This window comes from Pediculus humanus, genomic scaffold (genome assembly GCF_000006295.1).
Source record: "Pediculus humanus corporis 1103172107707 genomic scaffold, whole genome shotgun sequence".
NCBI classification, from domain to species: domain Eukaryota; kingdom Metazoa; phylum Arthropoda; class Insecta; order Psocodea; family Pediculidae; genus Pediculus; species Pediculus humanus.
Genome location: NW_002987311.1, coordinates 126,810 through 149,153, shown reverse-complemented (window position 1 = coordinate 149,153; position 22,344 = coordinate 126,810). Strand labels below are relative to the sequence as shown.

General features: G+C 25.0%; 7 protein-coding genes across 7 annotated transcripts in view; 3 read left to right on the top strand and 4 right to left on the bottom strand.

Annotated features, from left to right (window-relative positions):
• Phum_PHUM307830 (uncharacterized protein) overlaps positions 1–809 on the top strand; it is a gene marked incomplete at both ends in the record, with an annotated part of 3,474 nt that extends 2,665 nt beyond the window's left edge. Inside the window, one exon of the mRNA XM_002427226.1 lies at positions 74–809. Within this exon, the coding sequence (XP_002427271.1) occupies positions 74–809 (736 nt within the window). The remainder of the gene's footprint in view (positions 1–73) is intronic.
• Positions 810–1,676: 867 nt separating this feature from the next.
• On the bottom strand, positions 1,677–3,329 carry Phum_PHUM307820 (uncharacterized protein; the record flags this gene model as incomplete). The annotated part of the gene is made up of 4 exons (XM_002427225.1): positions 1,677–1,981; positions 2,119–2,737; positions 2,838–2,997; positions 3,301–3,329. The coding sequence occupies 4 exons, from the start codon at positions 3,327–3,329 to the stop codon at positions 1,677–1,679; spliced, it is 1,113 nt and encodes a 370-aa protein (XP_002427270.1).
• A 1,582-nt stretch (positions 3,330–4,911) lies between these two features.
• Phum_PHUM307810 (Neurotrimin precursor, putative) lies at positions 4,912–6,434 on the top strand (the record flags this gene model as incomplete). Its single annotated transcript, XM_002427224.1, has 5 exons — positions 4,912–4,954; positions 5,032–5,192; positions 5,371–5,581; positions 5,879–6,006; positions 6,261–6,434. The coding sequence occupies 5 exons, from the start codon at positions 4,912–4,914 to the stop codon at positions 6,432–6,434; spliced, it is 717 nt and encodes a 238-aa protein (XP_002427269.1).
• A 1,968-nt stretch (positions 6,435–8,402) lies between these two features.
• Positions 8,403–9,711, bottom strand: Phum_PHUM307800 (RING finger protein, putative; the record flags this gene model as incomplete). Its single annotated transcript, XM_002427223.1, has 2 exons — positions 8,403–9,480; positions 9,617–9,711. The coding sequence occupies 2 exons, from the start codon at positions 9,709–9,711 to the stop codon at positions 8,403–8,405; spliced, it is 1,173 nt and encodes a 390-aa protein (XP_002427268.1).
• A 338-nt stretch (positions 9,712–10,049) lies between these two features.
• On the top strand, positions 10,050–14,061 carry Phum_PHUM307790 (Aldehyde dehydrogenase, putative; the record flags this gene model as incomplete). Its single annotated transcript, XM_002427222.1, has 8 exons — positions 10,050–10,160; positions 10,390–10,635; positions 11,485–11,731; positions 12,200–12,384; positions 12,655–12,804; positions 13,083–13,352; positions 13,629–13,819; positions 13,914–14,061. The coding sequence occupies 8 exons, from the start codon at positions 10,050–10,052 to the stop codon at positions 14,059–14,061; spliced, it is 1,548 nt and encodes a 515-aa protein (XP_002427267.1).
• Positions 14,062–15,471: 1,410 nt separating this feature from the next.
• Phum_PHUM307780 (Importin-11, putative) lies at positions 15,472–21,018 on the bottom strand (the record flags this gene model as incomplete). Its single annotated transcript, XM_002427221.1, has 14 exons — positions 15,472–15,915; positions 16,134–16,230; positions 16,355–16,512; positions 16,780–16,859; positions 17,143–17,329; positions 17,492–17,656; positions 17,874–18,031; positions 18,325–18,499; positions 18,696–18,919; positions 19,143–19,580; positions 19,831–19,999; positions 20,120–20,351; positions 20,562–20,675; positions 20,780–21,018. The coding sequence occupies 14 exons, from the start codon at positions 21,016–21,018 to the stop codon at positions 15,472–15,474; spliced, it is 2,880 nt and encodes a 959-aa protein (XP_002427266.1).
• A 1,093-nt stretch (positions 21,019–22,111) lies between these two features.
• The window catches only part of Phum_PHUM307670 (mitochondrial 28S ribosomal protein S30, putative), a gene marked incomplete at both ends in the record, with an annotated part of 2,536 nt that continues 2,303 nt past the window's right edge, over positions 22,112–22,344 (bottom strand). The window contains one exon of the mRNA XM_002427220.1: positions 22,112–22,285. Within this exon, the coding sequence (XP_002427265.1) occupies positions 22,112–22,285 (174 nt within the window). The remainder of the gene's footprint in view (positions 22,286–22,344) is intronic.

Here is a 22,344-nt window from a genome sequence, read left to right as displayed (position 1 = left end):
ATATTTTTCTCAAGTTATAATCACTTTATTCAAAATTAAATTTGTTTAAATGTGACTTTTTTTTTTTTAAGAGTCAAAACGAGAGATTACAATTACGGAGTGTTTGGAATTGGAACATACAATTTTCAGAAAGTGACGTAGAATTATTTTTCAATCCGCTCTACAAATTTTGTCAAATAAGTAATTATCCATCGTTGAAAGAAAGTTACGATCATCAGAAACGTGACATTGTTATTTTTCCAGAGTTTAGCGTACCTTATTTAGGATTATGGATGCAATGTTATTTCCGATGGTTATCATTATTGAGCATACGTTCCGGGGGACGGCCCCAAGTCGACATTGTTCACAGACACCTTTTAAAACGTATACAATCATTAATTGTTGACTTTCAAGAATTGAATTCAAAAAAAATTGATAATTGTTTTTTAAATAATATAAGTGAATTACGGAGCAGCATGAGTAATAACAATAATAGTAATAATAATAATAATATTAAAGACGATAATAAAAACTCTGATTACGTTGATAATAATTCAAAACCGAATAAAACATCAAATAGTGTTAGTAAAAAACTTGAAAAAAAAGAAAGTAACGGTGGCGGAAAAAGTTATAATAATTCTAATGATAGGATCGGTGAAGAAGTAGAATATGAAAATTTATCGGATGCAAAATTATTATTTATAAAAAGAAACGCGATAGATAATTTTTTCCCATTCACAATAAATACTTCGAATTCTTTTTCCGGTTTTGTTACCGATACCCATTTAAAAGAAATTGATTCTTCATCAATTATAAATGTATCCGATTGAATGATTTTTTTTTTTTTTTTTTTTTTTGCATTTCAGTAATAGTTTACTCTTTTAAAACTTCAAAAAAAAAAAAAAAAAAAGATTATTCTAATTAATTCATTTATGATTTTTACAAAAACAAAAAAAAAATATATATATATATACATATAAAGCACTAATTATCCTTTTTTTTAAGTAATTATTAAGTAGTGAGTAAAGTTCCAAATGCATAATAAAAACTTTTTTTATATTGTTATACTAAAAACGCTTTGAGATTTTTTGCGAGAATGAAAGTAATCACAAAGTTTTATTTATATAAAATAAAAATAAGTTAAATATTACCTTACATTGTACAAAATTTGTAATTTTTTTTTTTAACATATAAATTAAATAAATTTTTGTTACGAAAAATTATCAAATTAGATAAAAAAAATTTTAAAAAACTTTTTTTTTTTTTTTCAATTAATTATTATTCCTATCTTGTTACTTATAGTTTTTATTTAAGGGTCAGAATAGGCCCGTAAATTGTACATTTTAAGGCAATCGTTTTTTTTTAAAAGTTTAAATTTATTTAAATTTTACGTAATTTTTTTTTTTTTATTTCGTTAAAAATTATCTAAGATTTTTTATCCAGAAAAGCGTCTAGTATTGAAAATCTCTTACGGCTTGCCAAAAACTTTGATATGCTTACATGTTAAATGCAAAAAACAAATACGGGAAAAAAGTAAATTATTGAAGGGAAAAAAAACTCTCTTAAAATTATTTTTAATGAAAAATTTTTTCAACAACAATTCAGTGAAATTCATGAATCAAATAAAAACGACAATAAAATCCTGTTTAATTTTTTTTTTCATCGAAGGGAATTCAAAAATGATTAAAAGGACATATTTACACAAATGAAAAATTTTCATTGAATACGCAATCGGAAATGACATTTTTAAATTTATTTAGTAAATCAAAATTTTCATTCGGAAATTCATCATCAGCAACGGTGTACATTTTAAAATAATTAGCGGGATACAATATTTTTTGCGTTATTGAATCGTATTCGCATTTTTTAGTTTCGATATTTTCTCTATATCCCAGTGGATTACAAATGCATTTATAATATCCCGGAAAATTTTTACACATTTCAAACGGAGTGTTGCATATCGATTCGTTTTCTAAGCACTCGTCAATGTCTACGCAAATCCCTAATATGAGAAAAAATAAGTAATAATAATTTTTTTTTTTTTTTTTTTTTTTGGTCCAAAAGACGAGAGAATGTAATATCAATATAAATATTAATAATTATTCAAAAAGTCTACAAAAAATGTCGTATTTTAATTACCAGATTTTGAATCCCAACGAAATCCGCTCTGTTCGCAACTACAAGAAACATTCCAATTGTTTAAAATAAGAGAATCAAAATAATTATTATTTTCTCTTAAAAATTGGCAATTTTTTTCAGATCCAGAAGTCCTTAAACAAGGACTATATAAAAAACAAGATTCTGACTCTCTTAAATGTTTTAGAGGGCAACAGGGATCCGGGCAAAAGGAATATAAAGCGCAGGAAAATGGAACGTTATCGTTCCCTCTAATATCATTATTGTGTAATCCGAAATTCCAGTCTAAGCAAGACCCATAATTATCACAGCTATCGTGAAAGAATTTAAGGTATTGAATTTCTTTCATTGTGTAAAAACACATGTAGTACAAAGCAGAAATCATCCATTGAAATTTTTGAATGGGATTCGCAAATAGCGTGAAACTGGATTCGTCCAGGCCGAGAAGTTTGACGCATTCTACGTCAGCTGCTTTTATATAATCTAAATCTTTATCAATGGACCAATTGTTTTCCTTTATTAATGTCATACTGTCTAAATGCCTCGAAAGAATGGCTTTATTAATTTTTTCTTGTAAATACATAACGCACTCATAAAAAGACGACTCGCAATATTTTTTAACCTTTAGAGAAAAGAAAAACAAAAAAAATTTTTTTTTATTTTATGGTACAAGGGTTTGGACACAAACAAAAAAAAAAAAGGTTATTTTATTACTTTATTACCTCCCACTGAATGTTTTTCAACGGGGGATTCGGAAACTCAATAAAAATTGTTTTTTCTGGGGGATTTGTTTCTTTCAAATATCTAGGATCGTAACCGTTGAATTTAAATCTTCTTAAATAATAAGCAACATCTAAAATTGCTTCTCTTAAAGCACTTTCTCTTTCTGTTTTTAAATAAAGGATTTTTTATATTAAAAAAAAAAAAAAAAAAAAGAAAATGGTATTCGGCAAACAAAGAGGACTAAAGTCAAAATCAAATTTAGAGATATACAAAAAAAAAAATTTTCACATGAAATAAAAAAAAAAAAAAAAACCATTACGAAAACCAATGCGAAAAAATAAAAATGCATACGAAAAATATATGATAATGCTATCAAACAGTTTACAAACTATACACTTAATATTTAATAAATAAAATATAAAAAAAAAAAAACCTGGGTAAGTTTTATTTTCCAATTCCAACGTTCTTTCCGTTGTTTCATGCGATCTCATTTTTTGTGGATCATTTTCAGTATTTAATAATTCAACAGAATAATTATTACAAAATTCATTTGATTTAATCGTTTGAAAAAATAAAATATTTGAAAATACGTAAAATTCTATAAATGATGCAAAATAATTACGAATCATCAAATTAAAAATAAATATAATTAAAGAAAATTGAAAATAATTATTATTATTTAAATTAACCCTTTTTTTTTTTTATTATTTTAATTCTTTTTTTAAAAAAGTTTTTCTTTTTTTTTTTTCAAAGTTTTAAAAAGAAGTTTTTTATTAATTTTAGAAATTTCAAATTTTTAAAACGATTTAATTATTGGTTAATTAATTTTAAAAAAAAAACTTTAAGGGTATAATGGTTGAGCGTAATTAAATATTTTTTCTTATTATAAAACTCAGAATTTCTAAAAAAGTAAATTAAATTTTTCCTGTTTCGAAAATTTTCACCTGTTGTTGGATTTTTGTGAATTTACAATTAAATCCTACTGAAAACGCCCAAGTAATATATAATTTTTTTTTTTCTCAGTTTTTTAAATAAAATTTTCATGGTGTTTGTGACAGAAAATAAATAAATAAATAATAATAATAAAATTATTTTTAAAACAATTAAAGTGGTTTTTTTTTTATTTGAAATGGAGTCAGTAAAAGAAAAAAAAAAAATTTATCGAATGTCAAAAAAATATAAGTGAAAATAATATTGGTTCGTGTTTTTCTTCTTTTTTTTTTTTAAACTAAGGTTTCGAGGTTTTGTAATAATTAAACGTAAATATTCGTATATATAGTCAATTGCATAAAGTGTTCAGTTCAAATTTTATCAAAATTTAATATTGAAATAATCCGAATGATATTGAATTTTATTTCACTCTAAAACCCAAACGAAAAACGTTAAATGAGTTCATTTTAAAAAAATATAATTGATGTATTTTTTATTCATTATCGAATTCTATCTCAATTTAAAAACAAATAAAAAATTGACAGAGAAAAAAAAACAAAAACCATAATCGTTTTCCATTGAAATCAAAAAATATTTTTTCTCTTAATATCATTCATTGTCTCAAAATATGTGGGATAATTACAAGAAGCTTATATGCGATATATTTAAAAATGGTATCATGAAAATATTGACTCAAAAAAACCTGAAATATTAATCGATTTCATTCAAAATTTTTTTTTTTTTTTTGGGGGGAGGGGTCATTTAGCAAAGAACAAAATTATTAGAATTTAAAAAAATAAAATTTTATCGATTTTTATTATTAATATTAAAAAAGTTATTAGAAAAAATGATTTTTTTTTTCATAAATGTTTTCTCTCTTAAATTAATAATTAAAATTTATTTACGAATGATTACTATGAGTAGTAAGTAGTAGTGATTGTTACTACTTTTATTGTTTTTTTATTATCAAAGACATGGCCACATATTATATAGATTTATATGAAAAATCTTATATTTTTTAATAAAATTAATTTGATTTTCGTAGAATGCATGAAATTCTCGTAATCGGTATAAAATCAAAAGCATCATGACGACGGATTCACATAAGATTTATTTTATCCATCAAGACTTTTAATTAAAATAATGTCTTGGTTATTAATATTAATATTATTATTTTTTAATTGTGGTGAGTGTTATTACGGTGGCATTTAAGAAAAATTGCTCATTAAATATTATATGAAAATTATAAAAAATTTATTTCAGATATTTTGATAACGACACAATTAAAATCCCAATATTCAGAAAAATTAATTGCCTCGGATGTTGATCCATACTTTGATACTTCTGTTCCAACAAATCTCACTGGACTAGTAGGAAAAACCGCTTATCTCAATTGCAGAGTTAAAAATTTAGGTAACCGAACGGTAAGTTTTGTTTCCATATCGCCTGGAGTTTTTTTTTTTAAAATTAAATAATTTTTATTTATTCGACAACCTCATCTATTTAAAATATTAATTACGATGTCATAACGCATAAAAAAAAAAAGTAATAATAACAAATTCTGTTCGGGTATCAGAAAATATTTTGATTCATTTTTTTTAGGTTTCTTGGATCAGACATAAAGATATACATTTGTTAACAGTCGGACGTTACACTTATACTAGCGATCAAAGATTTGAAGCCATTCATAGCCCACATTCGGAAGACTGGACATTAAGAATAAGATATCCGCAAAAAAAAGATGCTGGTATATACGAGTGTCAAATTAGTACCACACCACCCATCGGTCATTTTGTACACCTTTCCGTATTGGGTAAGAATTTTGAAAAATTAAATTAATTTTAATGTATATATGTAGTACATCAATGTCTATTGATTTACATTAAAAAAATGTTTCAAATTCGGTTAACTCGATACAAGTTTTATTTATCACTGTCAATATTCGACAAAAAGTCTAAAACAAAAAAAAAAATATTCCGTACCCGAATTTTTTTTTACTTATTATTTAAATAATGTATTTAATTAAAAATCCCTACATTTCTCTTACGAAAAATATGAATAAAAAATAATTTCTCAAAATTATTATCCTCTCTATTATCTTTCGTTTTAGAGCCAATAACGGAAATATTGGGGGGACCTGATGTTTTCATAAATACAGGAAGCACAATTAATTTGACATGTCTTGTCCGATTCGCTCCTGAACCTCCATCAACCGTTGTTTGGAATCACGATCAAAAAGTAAGAATTATTATTTGATATATATATATATATATATATATATTTTTTTTTTTTTTCTGAAAATAAAAGTAAAATGAAATGTTTTTCTTTCATTACTTTGCATCATAGGAATTTTATATAAAAAATATATTAATTTATAAGTACAAATGATTTTTATGCTAATTCAAACAGAATTAAAGGTTTTCACTTACTTTCTTTTTAAAAAAAAAATAGTTAGAGCTATCAAGAGCATAATATACTTTTCTTTTTTTTAGGTAATTACCTTTGATTCACCAAGAGGAGGAATTAGTTTAGTAACAGAAAAAAGTTTAGTAACAACTAGTCAACTTTTAATTCAAAAAGCAAATAGAGTGGATTCAGGGCTTTATACTTGTCATCCGTCTAATGCAAATCCTGCAAATGTTCGTGTTCATATATTAAATGGTTAGTTTTGATTTTATTTGTACATAATATTTATTAGTTTTTAAACTAGATGAAAATAAACAAATAATTTTGCTTCTTTTTTTTTTTTTTTAAACCTGCGATCAAATAATTTTTTTTAACATACGTTATCTCATACGGTAATCCTTGACTAAAAACCATTTCAATATTAATAAGTTTTCAATTAAAGATTAAAAAACTTTGATTTAATTCGTTTTAGAAAACTTTTTTTTTTTTTTTTTTTTTTTCATGAAAAACCAAGTAACATATATCGCATTTGATGAGTTAAAAAAATTTTTTACTAAACAAGAATTTTCATTTGTACCAATGGTTTCCAATTTTTTTGTCATTAATAAGCAAGAAAAGTTTTTCTTAAAGTAAATTTTTTTATCCGTGAAAAAGTTGTAGATTTTAAACACGTTTTCACGTTTAAAAACATTTATAATATTCTGATAATAGAATTACAAAATGAGATGACTATTGGTAACAAACTTTATTATTCTCTCTGAATAATAATAAATATTTAGGATTAATATTCATTTGTATTTAATTTCTTACAGCTAAAAAGGTACTAATAAAGAACGAAAATTCTCGTTTCGAAAATTATCGTGCATAACGAAAAAAAAACAAAAAAATTTTTTTTTTTAATTATTGAAATTCGCGATAATCAATTGATAAAAAAAATTATATAAAAGAAACAATTCAGAGTCTTATGAAATTAATTTTTTTTTTTTTTTGCATATAAGTAAGTATTGGATTATTATTTAATTTTCAGGAGAATATCCCGCAGCCATTCAAAGAGAAGCCACATCTACAGCCTCATCTGCTTTGCTTAAATGTGCCTTACAGGCAATAATAAGAATATTATTTTTGTCCTTGTTAAAAGTTAAATAATCATTAAATTACAAATCAAATCTGTAATTAATAATTATTCATAAAAATATATTAATTGTTGAAAATTTTAATTTTTGTTATAATTTTCCAATGCATATGCTTTTAAAATTAAATTAGATTCTTATAAAAAATTAATTTATAAATTATTCCATAAAAACTTACCAAGACATAGTCTTGAATATTAAAACAATACTTTGATACAATTAAAATTTTCAAAATGCCATTTTGCGTTGATTATACTAATCATTTGATGTTATTTTTAACAATGAAACCAAATTTGAAGTTAATTATTCATTTTATAACTTTCTCAAGTTTTATGAACATGGAATCCATATTGTTTTCAAATATAAAATTTAACTTGTTGATGTTTTCCTTACTTCTGAGTACTCAAGTTATGCACTCATTCATGTATATTTAACAATTGTGTATGTAAATTACTCAATTCCTCCTTCATCAGTTTTGGAAAAAATCAAACTAAATACTATTAATTTTTAAAAAAATGAGGTTTTTTTTTTGTTACCAGTAATGTTCATCCCTATGTAATAAATAATATGTCTAAATAAAGAACTTGTGTAATTTTTTGGGTGGTTGGATCTTTTCAAATGAAAAAGTTATTTCAAATAATGTCCCAACTTGTCTGTTAATAGTTACTTTTAATTCAATTGTTTCTCACCTAAAAATAAAAATTCTTAAAGTCGACAAATACTCTGCAAACTAAAAAAAAAGATAAGATAGATGATTGTGCAATTAGAGAAATAGTTAATATTAATTTAATAGAATTTTAATTGAAATACTAGGAGTGAATATCAATGGAACATAAAAAATAATTATGCAAAGGAATAATCTCACAAACTAACAATAAGAAAAATATTTGAAATAAAAAAAATTTTCTTTACATTTTGTAAACTGGAATTTTCCATGTTTAGTTTTACTTTTTTTTTTTTTTGTTAAATTTTTAAAAATTCCTTACATGTTTCTTTTAAAAAAACAATGCCCCAAACACATTGATTTTACCTATTTCAAAAAGAAAAAAATTGAACCTTTTGGCATCCTCTTAAAGTTACCATCCGAGATTTGATCCTTTATAATTTTCTTTTTTTCCAACTTCTGAAAGATGATAATTTAACTTCATGCTCTTGAATTAAGTCTTTTCTTTTTTCCCTTATTTCTGAAGGCAATAAATCAATAATTTTGTCAATGTAATTATCCAAAACAATAGATCTAGCTTCGACAGAAATTTTTTTCCTGCATATTGGACATGTTTTTTGTTTATTTTTCCACTGTTTGAGACAAAGTTTACAAAAACTATGAGAGCAACCAAGGGTTACAGCATTTACAAATAACTCTGAGCATATAGTGCACTGAAGCTCTAATTCGACTAATTCAGTAAATTTCTCAGTCGCTTCTGATTTAAGTGATAAAGCCTCATTGCATTTACTTGTTGCAGATGATAACTTTTCCATCAAATTTAAATTTTTCAACTTTAAGTCATTTAATATTGTTTGAACGTTTTCACAATCCATCAATTTTTTTTTTAAATTTAAACAGTCAACATATGACAAAAAGCAGTATGTTTTATCAATGTTTTCAGTTGAAATTTCCTTACATTTAGTAAAAGATTTATCATTTTCATTAGACATTAAATTAACTGAGAGTGGTTCATTCAATTTCTCGTCGGTATTTTTATAATTATTAGTTTCGGCCGTCACATTCATTTCATTACCTTTTTCCATAATTCTTATTTGTCTCATACAGTTGTCAACATTTTCAAAACGATTACACAAATTTAAACTTGTTTGAGTTTCACTTGAGTCAAATTGAAAGTTTTCAGGTATTAATGAATAAAAAGTACATGAGATACTATTTTCAACAACAGGGCCAAGTCTAATGACATCCCCTTGTTTAAGATTAACACTTTGATTTTTACCGATTAATGAATCATTTACAAATGTTCCTGATGAACTGCTATCGCATACCTTCCATTGCGAGTTTTCAAAAACTATGGCACAATGATGTCTAGATATGTTTACATTAAGAATAATAAAACTAGCGGATTGATTTCGACCTATCGTGAAGGGCACAGATTTAATAAATACATCAGTATTTTGTGGAAAACCTTTTAACACAGCCAGCGACATATTTAATAAAAAAGTATAATTTCTACAAAAACACTATTTATATAAACAAACAAAAAAAAAAAGTGGTGAATACTTATGCGTTTAGTACAGCCATTTTTACTTAACCGCTTTGTGCACACTTGCCAAATGTAAAAAAAAAAAAAAAAAAAAGTACATACTTGTCGCCAAGAAACAAAGTTGCAAGTTCTTCTGTTACAGGTTTGACATTAATTATAATAATTATTTTTTTTAATATTTTCAATAATTTATGCATATCGCCAAAGCTAAAGTTCTAATGTACATACATTTTTATATTTGGCTTAGATATCAAGTATTTCTGTTATTGTTAATAAAAAAAACTGCGTTTTAAAAAAGTTCAAAGAATTTCTTTTGAAACAAAAAATTAAATTTTTTCATAATAAAATTATTAATATATTATATGTATAAAGTTATTTACGTATTTTTTTAAATTTAAAAGTTTTAATTCTTATTATAAATTATCAAGTGTTTATATTACGCGAGAATTTATTAATAATTTATAATTTCCTTTCATTTTAGAATTACACCGGTTTCGTAGTACTTAAATACATGTTTTGTCATAGCTGGCTCAAAATGCATCGGGCCGTAAAATTCGTTCATGTCAAAAGAAGAATTCAAAATTTATTATATTCGACGGCGGCTTTGCCTAAACCTGATACTTCTCCTAAAATTCACTGTACTGGTGTAAGTTAAATTTTTATTTAAATATTTTTCCTTATTGTTTTTTAGTAATTTATTTTATTCAGCGGTTTTATATGTTTTTTTTTTTTTCCAAAGGAAAAATTTAATTTTTATTTCATAAATTTTGAAAACTTAAATGAGCAATTTTGTTTCATGATAACAAAATTTTTATACGTCACGTCAATTAAAAAACTGACACTTAAAATAACATAAAATAATTAACACATTGTAGATCTTTATCAACAATGAATGGATGACTTCAAAAAAAGGCAAAGTATTTAAAACTGTTAATCCATCAAATAATGAAGTCATTGCTGAAATACAAGAGGGAGGGGTGGAAGATATTAATGATGCTGTTGCAGCTGCCAAATCTGCTTTTAAGTTGGGCTCTCCTTGGAGAACCATGGATGCCTCAAATAGAGGACTTCTTTTAAACAGACTGGCTGACTTGATGGAGGAAAATAAAGTATATCTTGCTGTGAGTAGCAATCACCATTTACTTAAATACCTAGGTATTTGAAATTCATATGGGAATCAAACAAGAAAATATTTAAAATAAGAAGATCTAATGCATTAGCATTAAAGTATATAGAAATAAATAAATTACACTATTTTAATGATTAACAGTTAATTTTTCTGAAATTTTTCATGGTATTTTAATCACATCAATAAATGGAATCTCTTACCGAAATATTTTTTGTGAGAATTTAACCTGAACAACAATACATTTAATTACTAACTTCATGTTATGAAATTTTTTTTTCTTTTAAGTTAAGTATTAAATTTTAACTGAAGTAAATTTGAAAAATCTTTGATTTAGAAGTTTCACTATACACTGATGATCATCCAGTTTATACATTTGCCTATGTCACATATTATTAGTTTTTAAGTTTTATGTTTCATTATGTTTTGTAAATGTTTTGAAGTTTGACAGTAAGGCTTTTTTTCAAGAGGATGTTCAATATTTTAGTAAAACTTTGATTCTGGACTAATGTTTCTAACCGTTATTGGCATGATGTGAACTCATATTACAAAATAAAATATATCAAAGTTATAAGTGACCCTGAAAACAAACCTTAAATATTAAACGCTGAAAAGTAAGTGTTACTAAGTAGTTAAGTGTTTATGTAAAAGATATCTGAGTACCACAAATAAAAATTTATTTTCCCAAAATAATTACCGTAGTTTGTAAAGTAATCATATTAAATTTGATAAGCTATAAACGATAACCACTAAAAAAAAAAAAAAACCCGCAAAAAACTGATTAATTTGATAAACAATTACGATTCTCAGCAAAACAACAATAAAAAAACGATTATCCTTTCAGAGTTTGGAAACCTTAGATAATGGAAAGCCTTATGCAATGTCGTATAATGTTGACGTACCGTCAGCCATTAAAGTGTTGCGTTACTTCGCTGGATGGGCAGATAAAGTTCATGGAAAAACTATACCGATAGATGGAAATTTTTTCGCTTATACAAGACATGAACCTGTTGGAGTTTGCGGTCAAATAATTCCGTGGAATTTTCCTTTGCTAATGTTATCCTGGAAATTAGGCCCAGCATTGGCTACAGGTTTTTTTTATTTTTTATTTTTTTCTTACATTCCCTTCATATTTATTTATTTGATTTTTATATGCATGTGTATATATATATATATATTTAAATGCAGCTTGAAATGGTTTAAAAATTGGTATTAAACACGCGAAAAAAATCTAATTTATCCTTGAAACTATTATTCAAAGAAATTAATTTTGTGGTTTATTATATTCATATTAAAAAAATTTTTATAATAGCATAATATAGAATTTAGAATATTTTAAATTAATATGGTTTTATTAAATGGCCAAAATTAAAAAAGTCATTGGTAAAAGATAATTGTTTATTGATGCATTTTTAATTTTTAATTTTTTTTGGTAACCTAATCATAAAAAAAATTTTTTTAAAATGTTAATTATTTGAAATTTTTTTTCAAAAATAATACAAGCCCCTTAAAAAAAAACCAATAATTATTATTATTATTATTTTTTAATTCACGAACAGGAAATACTATAATATTAAAGCCAGCTGAACAAACTCCATTAACCGCGCTTTATACTGCTGAATTAATAAAAGAAGCAGGTTTTCCTCCGGGAGTTGTCAACATAGTTCCTGGATTCGGTAATGCGGGAGCTGCTTTAGTTCATCATCCAGATGTTGATAAAATAGCTTTTACGGGTTCTACTGAGGTTAGTAAATGAACGTTACTTCACATGCATTATTTGAATCCTTTCCTCCGTAAGTCATCAAGTTTAAAATCATTAAATTTATATTTCAAAACCCCAAATTTTTCATCAAAAAAAAAAATATATCTTTACGCGAGTTGTTTACCGTCCACAATTATGTTGTTTATGGGTTTAACAGTTTCACAATTTTAATTAAAAAATTTTTTTTTTTTTATTGAAAAAGTCATTTTATAATATTGAATAATTTTTTTGAACGCATAAATTTTGTTACAGGTTGGGAAATTGATACAGCAAGGTGCAGGAGCCTCTAATTTAAAAAGAATTTCTTTAGAACTTGGTGGAAAATCACCAAATATTGTATTGAAGGATACAGATTTAGATTTTGCGGTGCAAAACTCTCATTTTGCTTTATTTTTCAATATGGTCAGTTTAATTTCTACTTTCTATCGTTTCATTAATTTTATTTACAAAAAACAAAAACTATTCTCTCGGATTTATTTTAATCTAAAAAAAATTAATCTGAAATCGTACCGACCGAGCATTTTAAATTTTCTAAAATGGAGAAATTTTTAATTTAAACAGCCACGCAAAATATTAAATTATTTAAAATCGTAAAATGATTTTGTTTTGAGAATAACAATTCCTTAACTCATTAATTAGTAGTTTTTATAGATATGTAAATATTTTTTTTTGTAAAACAGGGTCAATGTTGTTGTGCCGGTTCTAGAACATTTGTCGAAAATGATATTTACGATGAATTTGTCGAAATGAGCGCGGAAAGGGCTAAAAAAGCTAAAGTTGGAGATCCTTTTGATATTGTCAACGAATACGGTCCGCAAATAGATGACGTACAATTTAATAAAATTTTGGGTTACATAGAAAAAGGAAAAAAAGAAGGAGCTAAACTAGTATCTGGTGGATCTGCTATCGGCAAAAGGGGATATTTTATAGAGCCCACAGTTTTTTCAGAGGTAATAATTACGATATAATTAAGCATCGATGACCTTAAATTTGAATACGTCAAACTTTTTTTCACCTTGGACTTTATCTATTTTTTTTATTTATATGTAATGGTTTACTGAAGTGAGAGGCCAATTGTTAGAATTGGATTTTTTTTTAGCAATTTCCGTAAATTTTTTTAGGTTTCCTTCATTTTTTTTTTTTTTTTAATAATTTTCATCGATTATTCATATTTGGATTTTTCATTATATTAATTTGTGTATTTTAATTATTTGATTTCTGTTCAGGTAAAGGATAACATGACAATAGCGAGGGAGGAAATTTTTGGTCCTGTTCAACAAATTATTAGATTTAATAAATTAGAAGAAGTAATTGAAAGAGCTAACAATTCCAATTATGGTTTGGCCGCAGGAGTTTTTACTAAAGATTTGGATAAAGCTTTATATATAGCTCAGGGAATACGAGCCGGAACCGTTTGGTATAAATCATATTATCATGATCGTTTCGTTATATAAAAGCCGTTCAAAACTCATATCAAATTAAATGATTATTATTATTATTTATAATTGTAGGGTCAATACTTACAATACAATAAGTGCACAAGCTCCTTTCGGAGGATTTAAAATGTCCGGCAATGGTAGAGAATTGGGTGAATATGGTTTAGAACACTACACGGAAGTTAAAACTGTCATCATTAAAACTCATGAAAAAAATAGTTGAGTCGATTATTGTATGTCCAAATAGCCAAGCGTTTAAAAAAGTTTTAAACGTAATCAAGTGTCAAAACTTTACAATTAGTTTCCAAACAAAAAAAAAAAAAAGGTGGGCCTTAAAAAAAAGAAATTCGTAAAAAAAAACCAATTATTAATTATTAGTTATTTTTCACTTGTTAAATTTAATTGAATTTTAAGCTCAAAAGTTTTTGAATTATGAATTATTTATACATATTATATTTTTCGAATTATACATAACTTTTTTTTACGTTTTTTAAATTATTTTTTTAGTTTTAATTTTTTTTTTTTTTTGTCTAGAAATATAGTGAAAATGCGATGAGTGTAATGTTATAAATAAATCTTTTTTTTTTCTTTTTTACATTTAGCATTAAAAAATTAAAGTTTAAAGTAATGACAATTGAACAAAAAAAAAAAAAGGTTCACAACAACCAACCTATCCTTCTTTTGGCAGTCTTAATTTCGGTTAAAAAATATGGCACTGGGAACCATGACACACTCAATGAAAGAAAATTTAAAGAAGAAACTATCTAGGAAATCGCGTTATGTGGGACGGCCCACACATAATATTATAAATAAGACCATCGTTATAAATGTCCTAATACAAAAAAAAAAAAAAAAAAAGAATTATATAAATGTAAATGTTATTTACAGCGTACAGTAAAAGATGCATTTTTTTTCCCCCCATTTCAAATCGACTAAAATGTTTTATTTATATGAGGAATTTTAAATGACTTAAAACGTAAACCGAATGAAATAAATTTGTTTGTGTGTGCGTGTGATAAGAAAAGGAAAAAACAAATTCGCGGGGTCTATTCGTCATCTTGTAAACTCAGAAAAAGGAAAATAATTAAAATAAAAATAAAAATTTATTTAACGTTACCTAACGTAATTTAAATTACGAATAAAAATGTTAATTTTTTATTTTTATTTTATTAATATAGTTAATAATAATCATAATAATCACGATAATGATAATAGTAATTAATAATAATAATTTTTTTTTTTTAATAAAAAAACGTAAGTCGCTGTAATTGTTAATAAGGTAATGAACGTCGAGTACGGTCGAGTTTTCATCATTAATCCCGTGTTAATTTAATTATTAGTACTTGTGATATATTTTTTTACTTATGACGTATAAATATTATACATTTTTTATAATAATTTTATTTTTCACTTTTTTAAAATGGATATTGTAATCCTAGTAATAATAGCCCCTGAGATGCGTATATTACAAAGAAATATAGAATCGACATTGCTGTAGAATATTTGTATCTAACGTTTGCAAAAGACTTTCAAAATTATTTGATCCAACTTGATTTTTCAAATCGTTAAGCTAAAATTAAAATCGAAAAAAAAAAAAAAAAAAAAAAAAATTAATTCAACTAATCAATACTTTTTAACACGGCAATAAATATCTATATATAATAAAATTAATTTTTTTCCATGCCTGCAATTGTAAATATCCCTTCAATTCAATTTTATAAACAGGATCAAATTCATTTAAATGTTTTTTCCTTTTTTCAATTGTACTGTTTTCGTCTGTTCCATCATCTCCTACGAAATTTCTGTCTTCCGGCGTAATCAAAGAATTTAATTCCGCCGATATGCTATCTATGTCCATGATATCATTTAACGCTTCGATTATATTTTTTACTATAGTTGAAAATTGTGATAAGACAGAATTAGATTGTATTGTTAAAAGGGAAGACAATGCCAAGGCAAGTAATTTTCTTTTTTCTAATTCCGATACAGACGGCATCACTTTATTCCAAACGAAAAGAACTTGTTCCAATAACCTTTCTGTTAAACATGATCTAAGATTGGCTGCTTTTTCCATTACCTATGAGTAATATTTTCAAAAAAAAAAAAAGGTAATATGGATGACGAAATTAAAGAAATGTTTTTTTCCACATCTAAATAATTATCGTTTTTAAGTTACAACAAATAACCTATTATAAGTAACCATTATTTTTTTTTAGTCCTCAAAAATCAATGCACATATTAAACAATATAAGGAGAACATTAATAAAAAAAAAAATTAAAATGATAGTCACTTACCTGTGAAAAAACGTCTTTTGAATAAAGTAGAACTCTGCAAATGACGGCCGAGTACATGGACATAGCCATATTCCAGCTTTCCTCTTCGCAGATACACCTGAAATTCATTAAATTTTTTTAAATTTTTTATCTCATCTTGTTATTTATTTTATTGCGCTTCCCTTAACATCCCCTTTTAATTTATATAATATTTATTTAAATTAATGTTATTAAACACTTACGAAACGGTGTAGACTAGAATAGGTAACGATAAATTGACGCCGATGTGAGGATTGGCTTTAATTGTTGTTTCAACAACTTGCATTATTTTAAATATTTCTTTATTATTTGCAGTAGTCATTAAACTCGAACACATTATCATTAACGATTCTCCATATTCCTGCAGTGAAAAAAAAAAAAAAATCAGATTATTTAATACAAGTTGTATCAAGAACAAAATGTACATCTGCAATGACAATAATAAAAACTTGCAAAATTTTAAGTTTTAAGCTGTCTATATATAATATGTATGATGTAATGTTTAAAGTAAAGGGTAAATATTTGTTCACTCAAAGGATAATTTCTTGCATTTTTTTTTTTTTTTCATTTTTGTTCAAATTCATACAAGACACAACAACTTCATCCATAAACAAATACGTATACTTACACTCAAAAATTTTTCGGGATTTAATAAAATATATGACTGAATTATATTGCAACAGCATTCCAGATATTCTAATGAATTTTCTAAAAAAAAAACAAAAAAATTATTCAAATGATTTTTTTTTTTGTTGGTATTTTACGAAATGTTTATTATTTAAAAATTACTTATATTATACAAACCGTTTTTATTATTTTATTTACATTATCAAATACTTGATAAAAATGTTTAAACATTAATAAAATTTGTTTCTATTTTTTATTATTATTATTTTTAAAATAATAATAATATCATAAATATATATTTATATTAAAAATTATATGTTCTTTACATAATTATTAAATAAAAAAATAAAAATATATTACTTACCCAGAATATTGGGCATTTTTTTATACAGATTAAAAAGTTCAGGTGTAAGACCCACTGAATATTCAATTACGGTTAACCATAGTTCTAAACCATCTTCAATTAAATATATGTGAGCATCATTTTTGACATCAATACAATGTTCGATTACGGGATATAAAAATGATGTTAAATTTTCACTGATGAGAGCCTAAAAAAAAAAAAAAAACATTATTTTAAATTTTGAACAGGCACACCATGTGCAATAATACCTTTTGAATACATCATTATCAAAACATTATAAATAAAAATACTTAATATTCAATTGAATTGTGAATAGGAAAAAAGAGATAATAATAATTACGTTGCTTACCCGTACGAATTGGACAAGAGTGGACACTATTACGCATCTTAGCATATTGTAATTAGCTGATTCCTCCCAAAGCAAAGGTAAATACTGAATTAAAGACTGAGAATAGGGTTTAATATCTTCACCGACACGTTCAACTATGAAAGATAAAACACCAAGTAATTGTATCTGAAAATCAATATTATTTTATAAATACATTTTTTGTTTTTTTTTTTTTTAAACAGTAATTTTATTTAAACGATAAATAGAAAAAAAAAAAAAAATTTCAAAAAATAGATTCACACACATTTTATAAAATGTCATGCAAATAAAGAAATTAAACATTTTCAATAAAAGGCGGCGGGACATACATAATTTTCAAACATTATTTATTGTATTTAATTACCTTGGTAGAACATTCTTTTACTTCTTGCAAAAGAGCAAATAACATTGAAAATGAAGGCCCCAAAAAATTTGCTAACTGATCTGAATTAAATTCAAAACGATCAATTATACTTTTTAATGCAGTTGCTGCGGTCAATCTAACAACCAAGTCTTCGTTTCCTAAAAAATAAAAAAAATTAACAATTATTATATACCGTGAAATTTTTTCGTCCTATACAAAAGTTTTGCATATATATGATTTATTTGGGTATTCATAATACCCAATTTATAAGTTTTTAAACTATTTTTTGGAGAAAAAAAAAAAACTTATAAATACCATTCGGATATGTAGCTTAAATATAAAAAATCAGAGAACAAGAATTTATGAAAAACGAAAAATGTTTCATTTACGATTCATATTTTTCAAAAATACAAGTAATAAATTCCGTTTAAAAGTTTTTTTTTTTACTTACGCTGTAAAAGAGGAAAAACTGCGCTACAAATATTTGGATTAAAATCTGTTGCAGGTTTAGCATCGCTCCATTTTCCAATCAACCATATAATTCGCCTTCTAATAATTCTGTAGTTTGGTTCTTTTATTATTAATTCGTGCATTAAAGTGGCAGAGTACCATTGATCGAAATCGACCTGAAAAATAATTTTTTTTTACATATTAATTATAATATAATATTTATACATATTATTTTATATTATTTTAAATTTCATTTATTTATTTTACGCAAATGTCACAAAAATAAATTTTTATTTATTTAATTCCTTATATTAAAATAATTCGGTAATTTTTTTTCTTCAATAAAATTAATGAACGAATTATTACTAATACCTCATCGTAGAAATCAAATGCACATAAGCCTATTGAACAATAAACAGCATCCTTTTTAAGAATTCCGTTTAAATCTAATGGATCAACAATTTGCTGATTGTCTTTAACTAATTTTAGAACTACGGGAGTTAAAATATCTCGATATTCGTGCAACAAGGCTAAATACAAGGAATGGGCGCACGGATGAAGTAAAAATTTCCATGATTCCCCAATTTCATCAACCGCTGTAAAAAAAAAAAAAAAAAAAATTAATTATTATTTTTAGGACATATATATATATATATATATATATGTGTGTGTGTGTATCTAGACGGATATATAGAAATCCTGAAATCCAACATCAAATTTTATTGACAGTTACACTTATATATTTACAATAAACGTTTAAAGAATAATATAAAATCCTTTTGTGATTTTTTATAAAAATGTTATCTGAACCCAACTTACCAAAAGTTTCTGGATCTTCTTCCCATAATTGAAGATCTTCTTTAGTTAGTAGAAAGTATTTGGTAATTAATTTGATGCAAATTTCTTCAAGAATTTCTGGTTTAAAAAATTCCTTTTTTAAACGATTGGCTTCCTGAACAATTTCATTTTGATTAGTATTTATGTCGAAACAAGACATATTTATAAATTTGTTTCTTTTGTATTCTTGACATAATAATATGGCTTTCATTAAATTTAAACATTGAATTATAAATCTATCAAATAACATATCGGGTGACCCCAGAAAAATAAAATTGAAAATCAATGTCAGAGATGGTTGAATAAAAGAAATAAAAGAAAATGGATGATTTTCTAGCAGAGCCAACAAAACCATTGTCATGTGACTAACAGCTTTTTCACAAAGAGCTGTAAGTTGAGACAGTCTTCCTCCAAACTTGCCTGTAAAATTTATTAAACTATATTTAAAAACAAATTAATATAATAATAATAATATTAATAATAATGCTTTTATGGTATTTTACAGCATCAAAAGTACTAAAAATTATCTAGTAATTTTAGCAAGTAGAAAAATAAAACTTTTGACATTTTCCGATATTAGACGCTACAAACTTTTCATTTAACTGAATTTTATTAATATCCCTCGATAATAATTACTAAAAATTTTTATTTTTTATTTTTCATTACTTACGAATTAAAAGCATGTCATTTATTCTTCCGAATAATGAATTTACAAAAGCCATTACATCTGGTGATTCATTGGGTTTTTGAAAGCCATGAACAGTTAATTTTCTTAAAATTTTCAATGTTAATAAAACTTTGGCTAATGTTTCAAGACCCAGTGAATTATTATTTTGAGCCTGAAAATAAAACAAAACTTTTGAATACAACATTCAAACATTTCACAAAAATTTGCAAAATTTTTGAAACTAACTTTGAAAACAAAAAAAAAAAAAAAAAAAAAAAGAAGAAAACAATACCTGCATAATAAAATCTTGAAACAATATATTCCAGTTATTAAAAACAAACTGAAAAATTTCAGCTGATACTAATTGAAAAAGTCTTCTATCTCCAATTAATCTTTTTGACGCTAATGCTTTTACCACTTGATTAAGAGTATGCAACCCTCGAAATTGCATTAGCAAATTACCATTTTTAATAACCTCAATTAAATTGGGAATCAGCTCTGGCCATTCCTTCGGACAGTCATACCTAGTTAAATTTAATAAATTAATCACACCGGCTTGGCATAAAATATACACATACATATATGTATGTGTGTGCATGTGGCTAATTCATTCAATTTTTAATTTAAAAACTGTTTGGTTTCATAAAAAAAGTAATTGATTTAATTATAAGCACAATAATTGAAATAATGCATAGTTTTAAAATATTACACATTGTATAAAAACAATTTTGTACCTAGCCATTCTAGATATCACAATAGACAATTGACATGCTACAGCATTTTCAGGTTCTTCAAAATTATTCATAACAGCCAACCTCAAAGATATTTTTTCTTCCTCTTGAATGGAACTATTGTAAAAAAAAATATATATAATAATAATAATGATTATAATAAATTTTAGTTCTTATGACAAATACATTGGTGAGATTAGAAAAAATTTTCATGTATTTACTTTTCTGTTGTTTTCCTCCAATACTTATCAACCCCATTTTTAAAAACAGAAGCAGCTAGCCATCTTACGTTAGAATCAATAGTATGATTTGAAATAATTTTTAAAAGCGTTGAAAAATACCCCGGCTGTTTTTCCCATTGCTTTAATTTTATTTCTGCAGACTTTATTGCGTTTAAATCTTGACTAGTGATCATGGCGAGAGTTTCAAGAAGTGCAGACTCAACTTGAGTAAACTCCATATCATTGCTACACCAATATAAGGAAATTACAAAAGGACAGCAAAAATTTCCTAAAAATTATTTTAGTCTTCACTATTGAACTCAATGAAAAATAAATCTGATTAACCTAATGATTAAAGGTTTATAATGAATTCCATCACATAACGTTAATACAAAAAATCTTCATGGCAAATTAATTTTTATTCAGGAAAGTAGCACTCAAAAATCGAATTTAATTATTGAAACTGCGGGTCCTGCTGTCAGAAGTAAATAAACAAATTCTTATTTCGTTAAATGCATTATTTTATTAACTGGTGTCTAATTTGCAACACAGCAATACAGTGTTGCCGTTTATAATTGTAAAAATTCTGACTTCGGGTCGACAAATCCACTAATGTAGGAAATTATGTCATTTTAAAAACCGTTAAAATTTTACAAAAAAAATTTTTGATATTTTTATTGAAAATAACTTAAATTTTTTATTAAATAAAAATAAAGAAGACTCTTTAAGAACTATTGAAAGCGGAAACTGAATACATATTGATTTTAAACTCATTTCCCTAAAATAAAGAAAAGTTTGAGTAGAATGACTTTTTTTAAATATGAGTCTGCTGCATAGTTATTAAAAAATATATATATATATATATATATATATATAATTATTTAATTTTAGTAAATTCTTTTAAACAAGTGATTTTTATATATTAGAGATCCTGGACTAATCCAACTAATCTTGTAAATTTTTTCAAAAACGGAAATAAGACACTAATTATTATCAATGCAATTCTCATTACCGATAAAAAAACTTAATGCGATGAAACTTGAAATTAAACTTACCGAAATAAAAAATTTTTCTTTTACGTATTTCGTCACCCATTCAAAATAAAAAAGAAATTTTACAAGTACGTTAAAATCAAAACTCGGCCTCTGATTGACGACGGAAAGTCAATTTACAATTTTTTATTGAAAAGAATCAAAAGATAAATTGTTTTTTTTATATATTTAAATATAAATAAATATTTTGATATTTACATGTTTTACGCACTGAACTCTCTATCAACAATTATTAAATCATTTATTAACTTAACTTATAATACTCTTAAGTATGATAATATTATTGAGGAAAAAATGATTTAGCAAATTTATTTTGTTTCCACTTGGGCAAATGCTTATCAGGTCTAAGAGCCTTCGGAACATAAGCTCCTTTAGTATCACTCATTTTTCTGTGATAGGGATTTTGACGTAATTCAAAAGGACGCCTTCTCGCATCACGAGGCCTCATTGCGAACTGAATTTTAAAAATTCTTTCCCAATCTTGAACCTCATACATTAAATCACTCCTGAAAA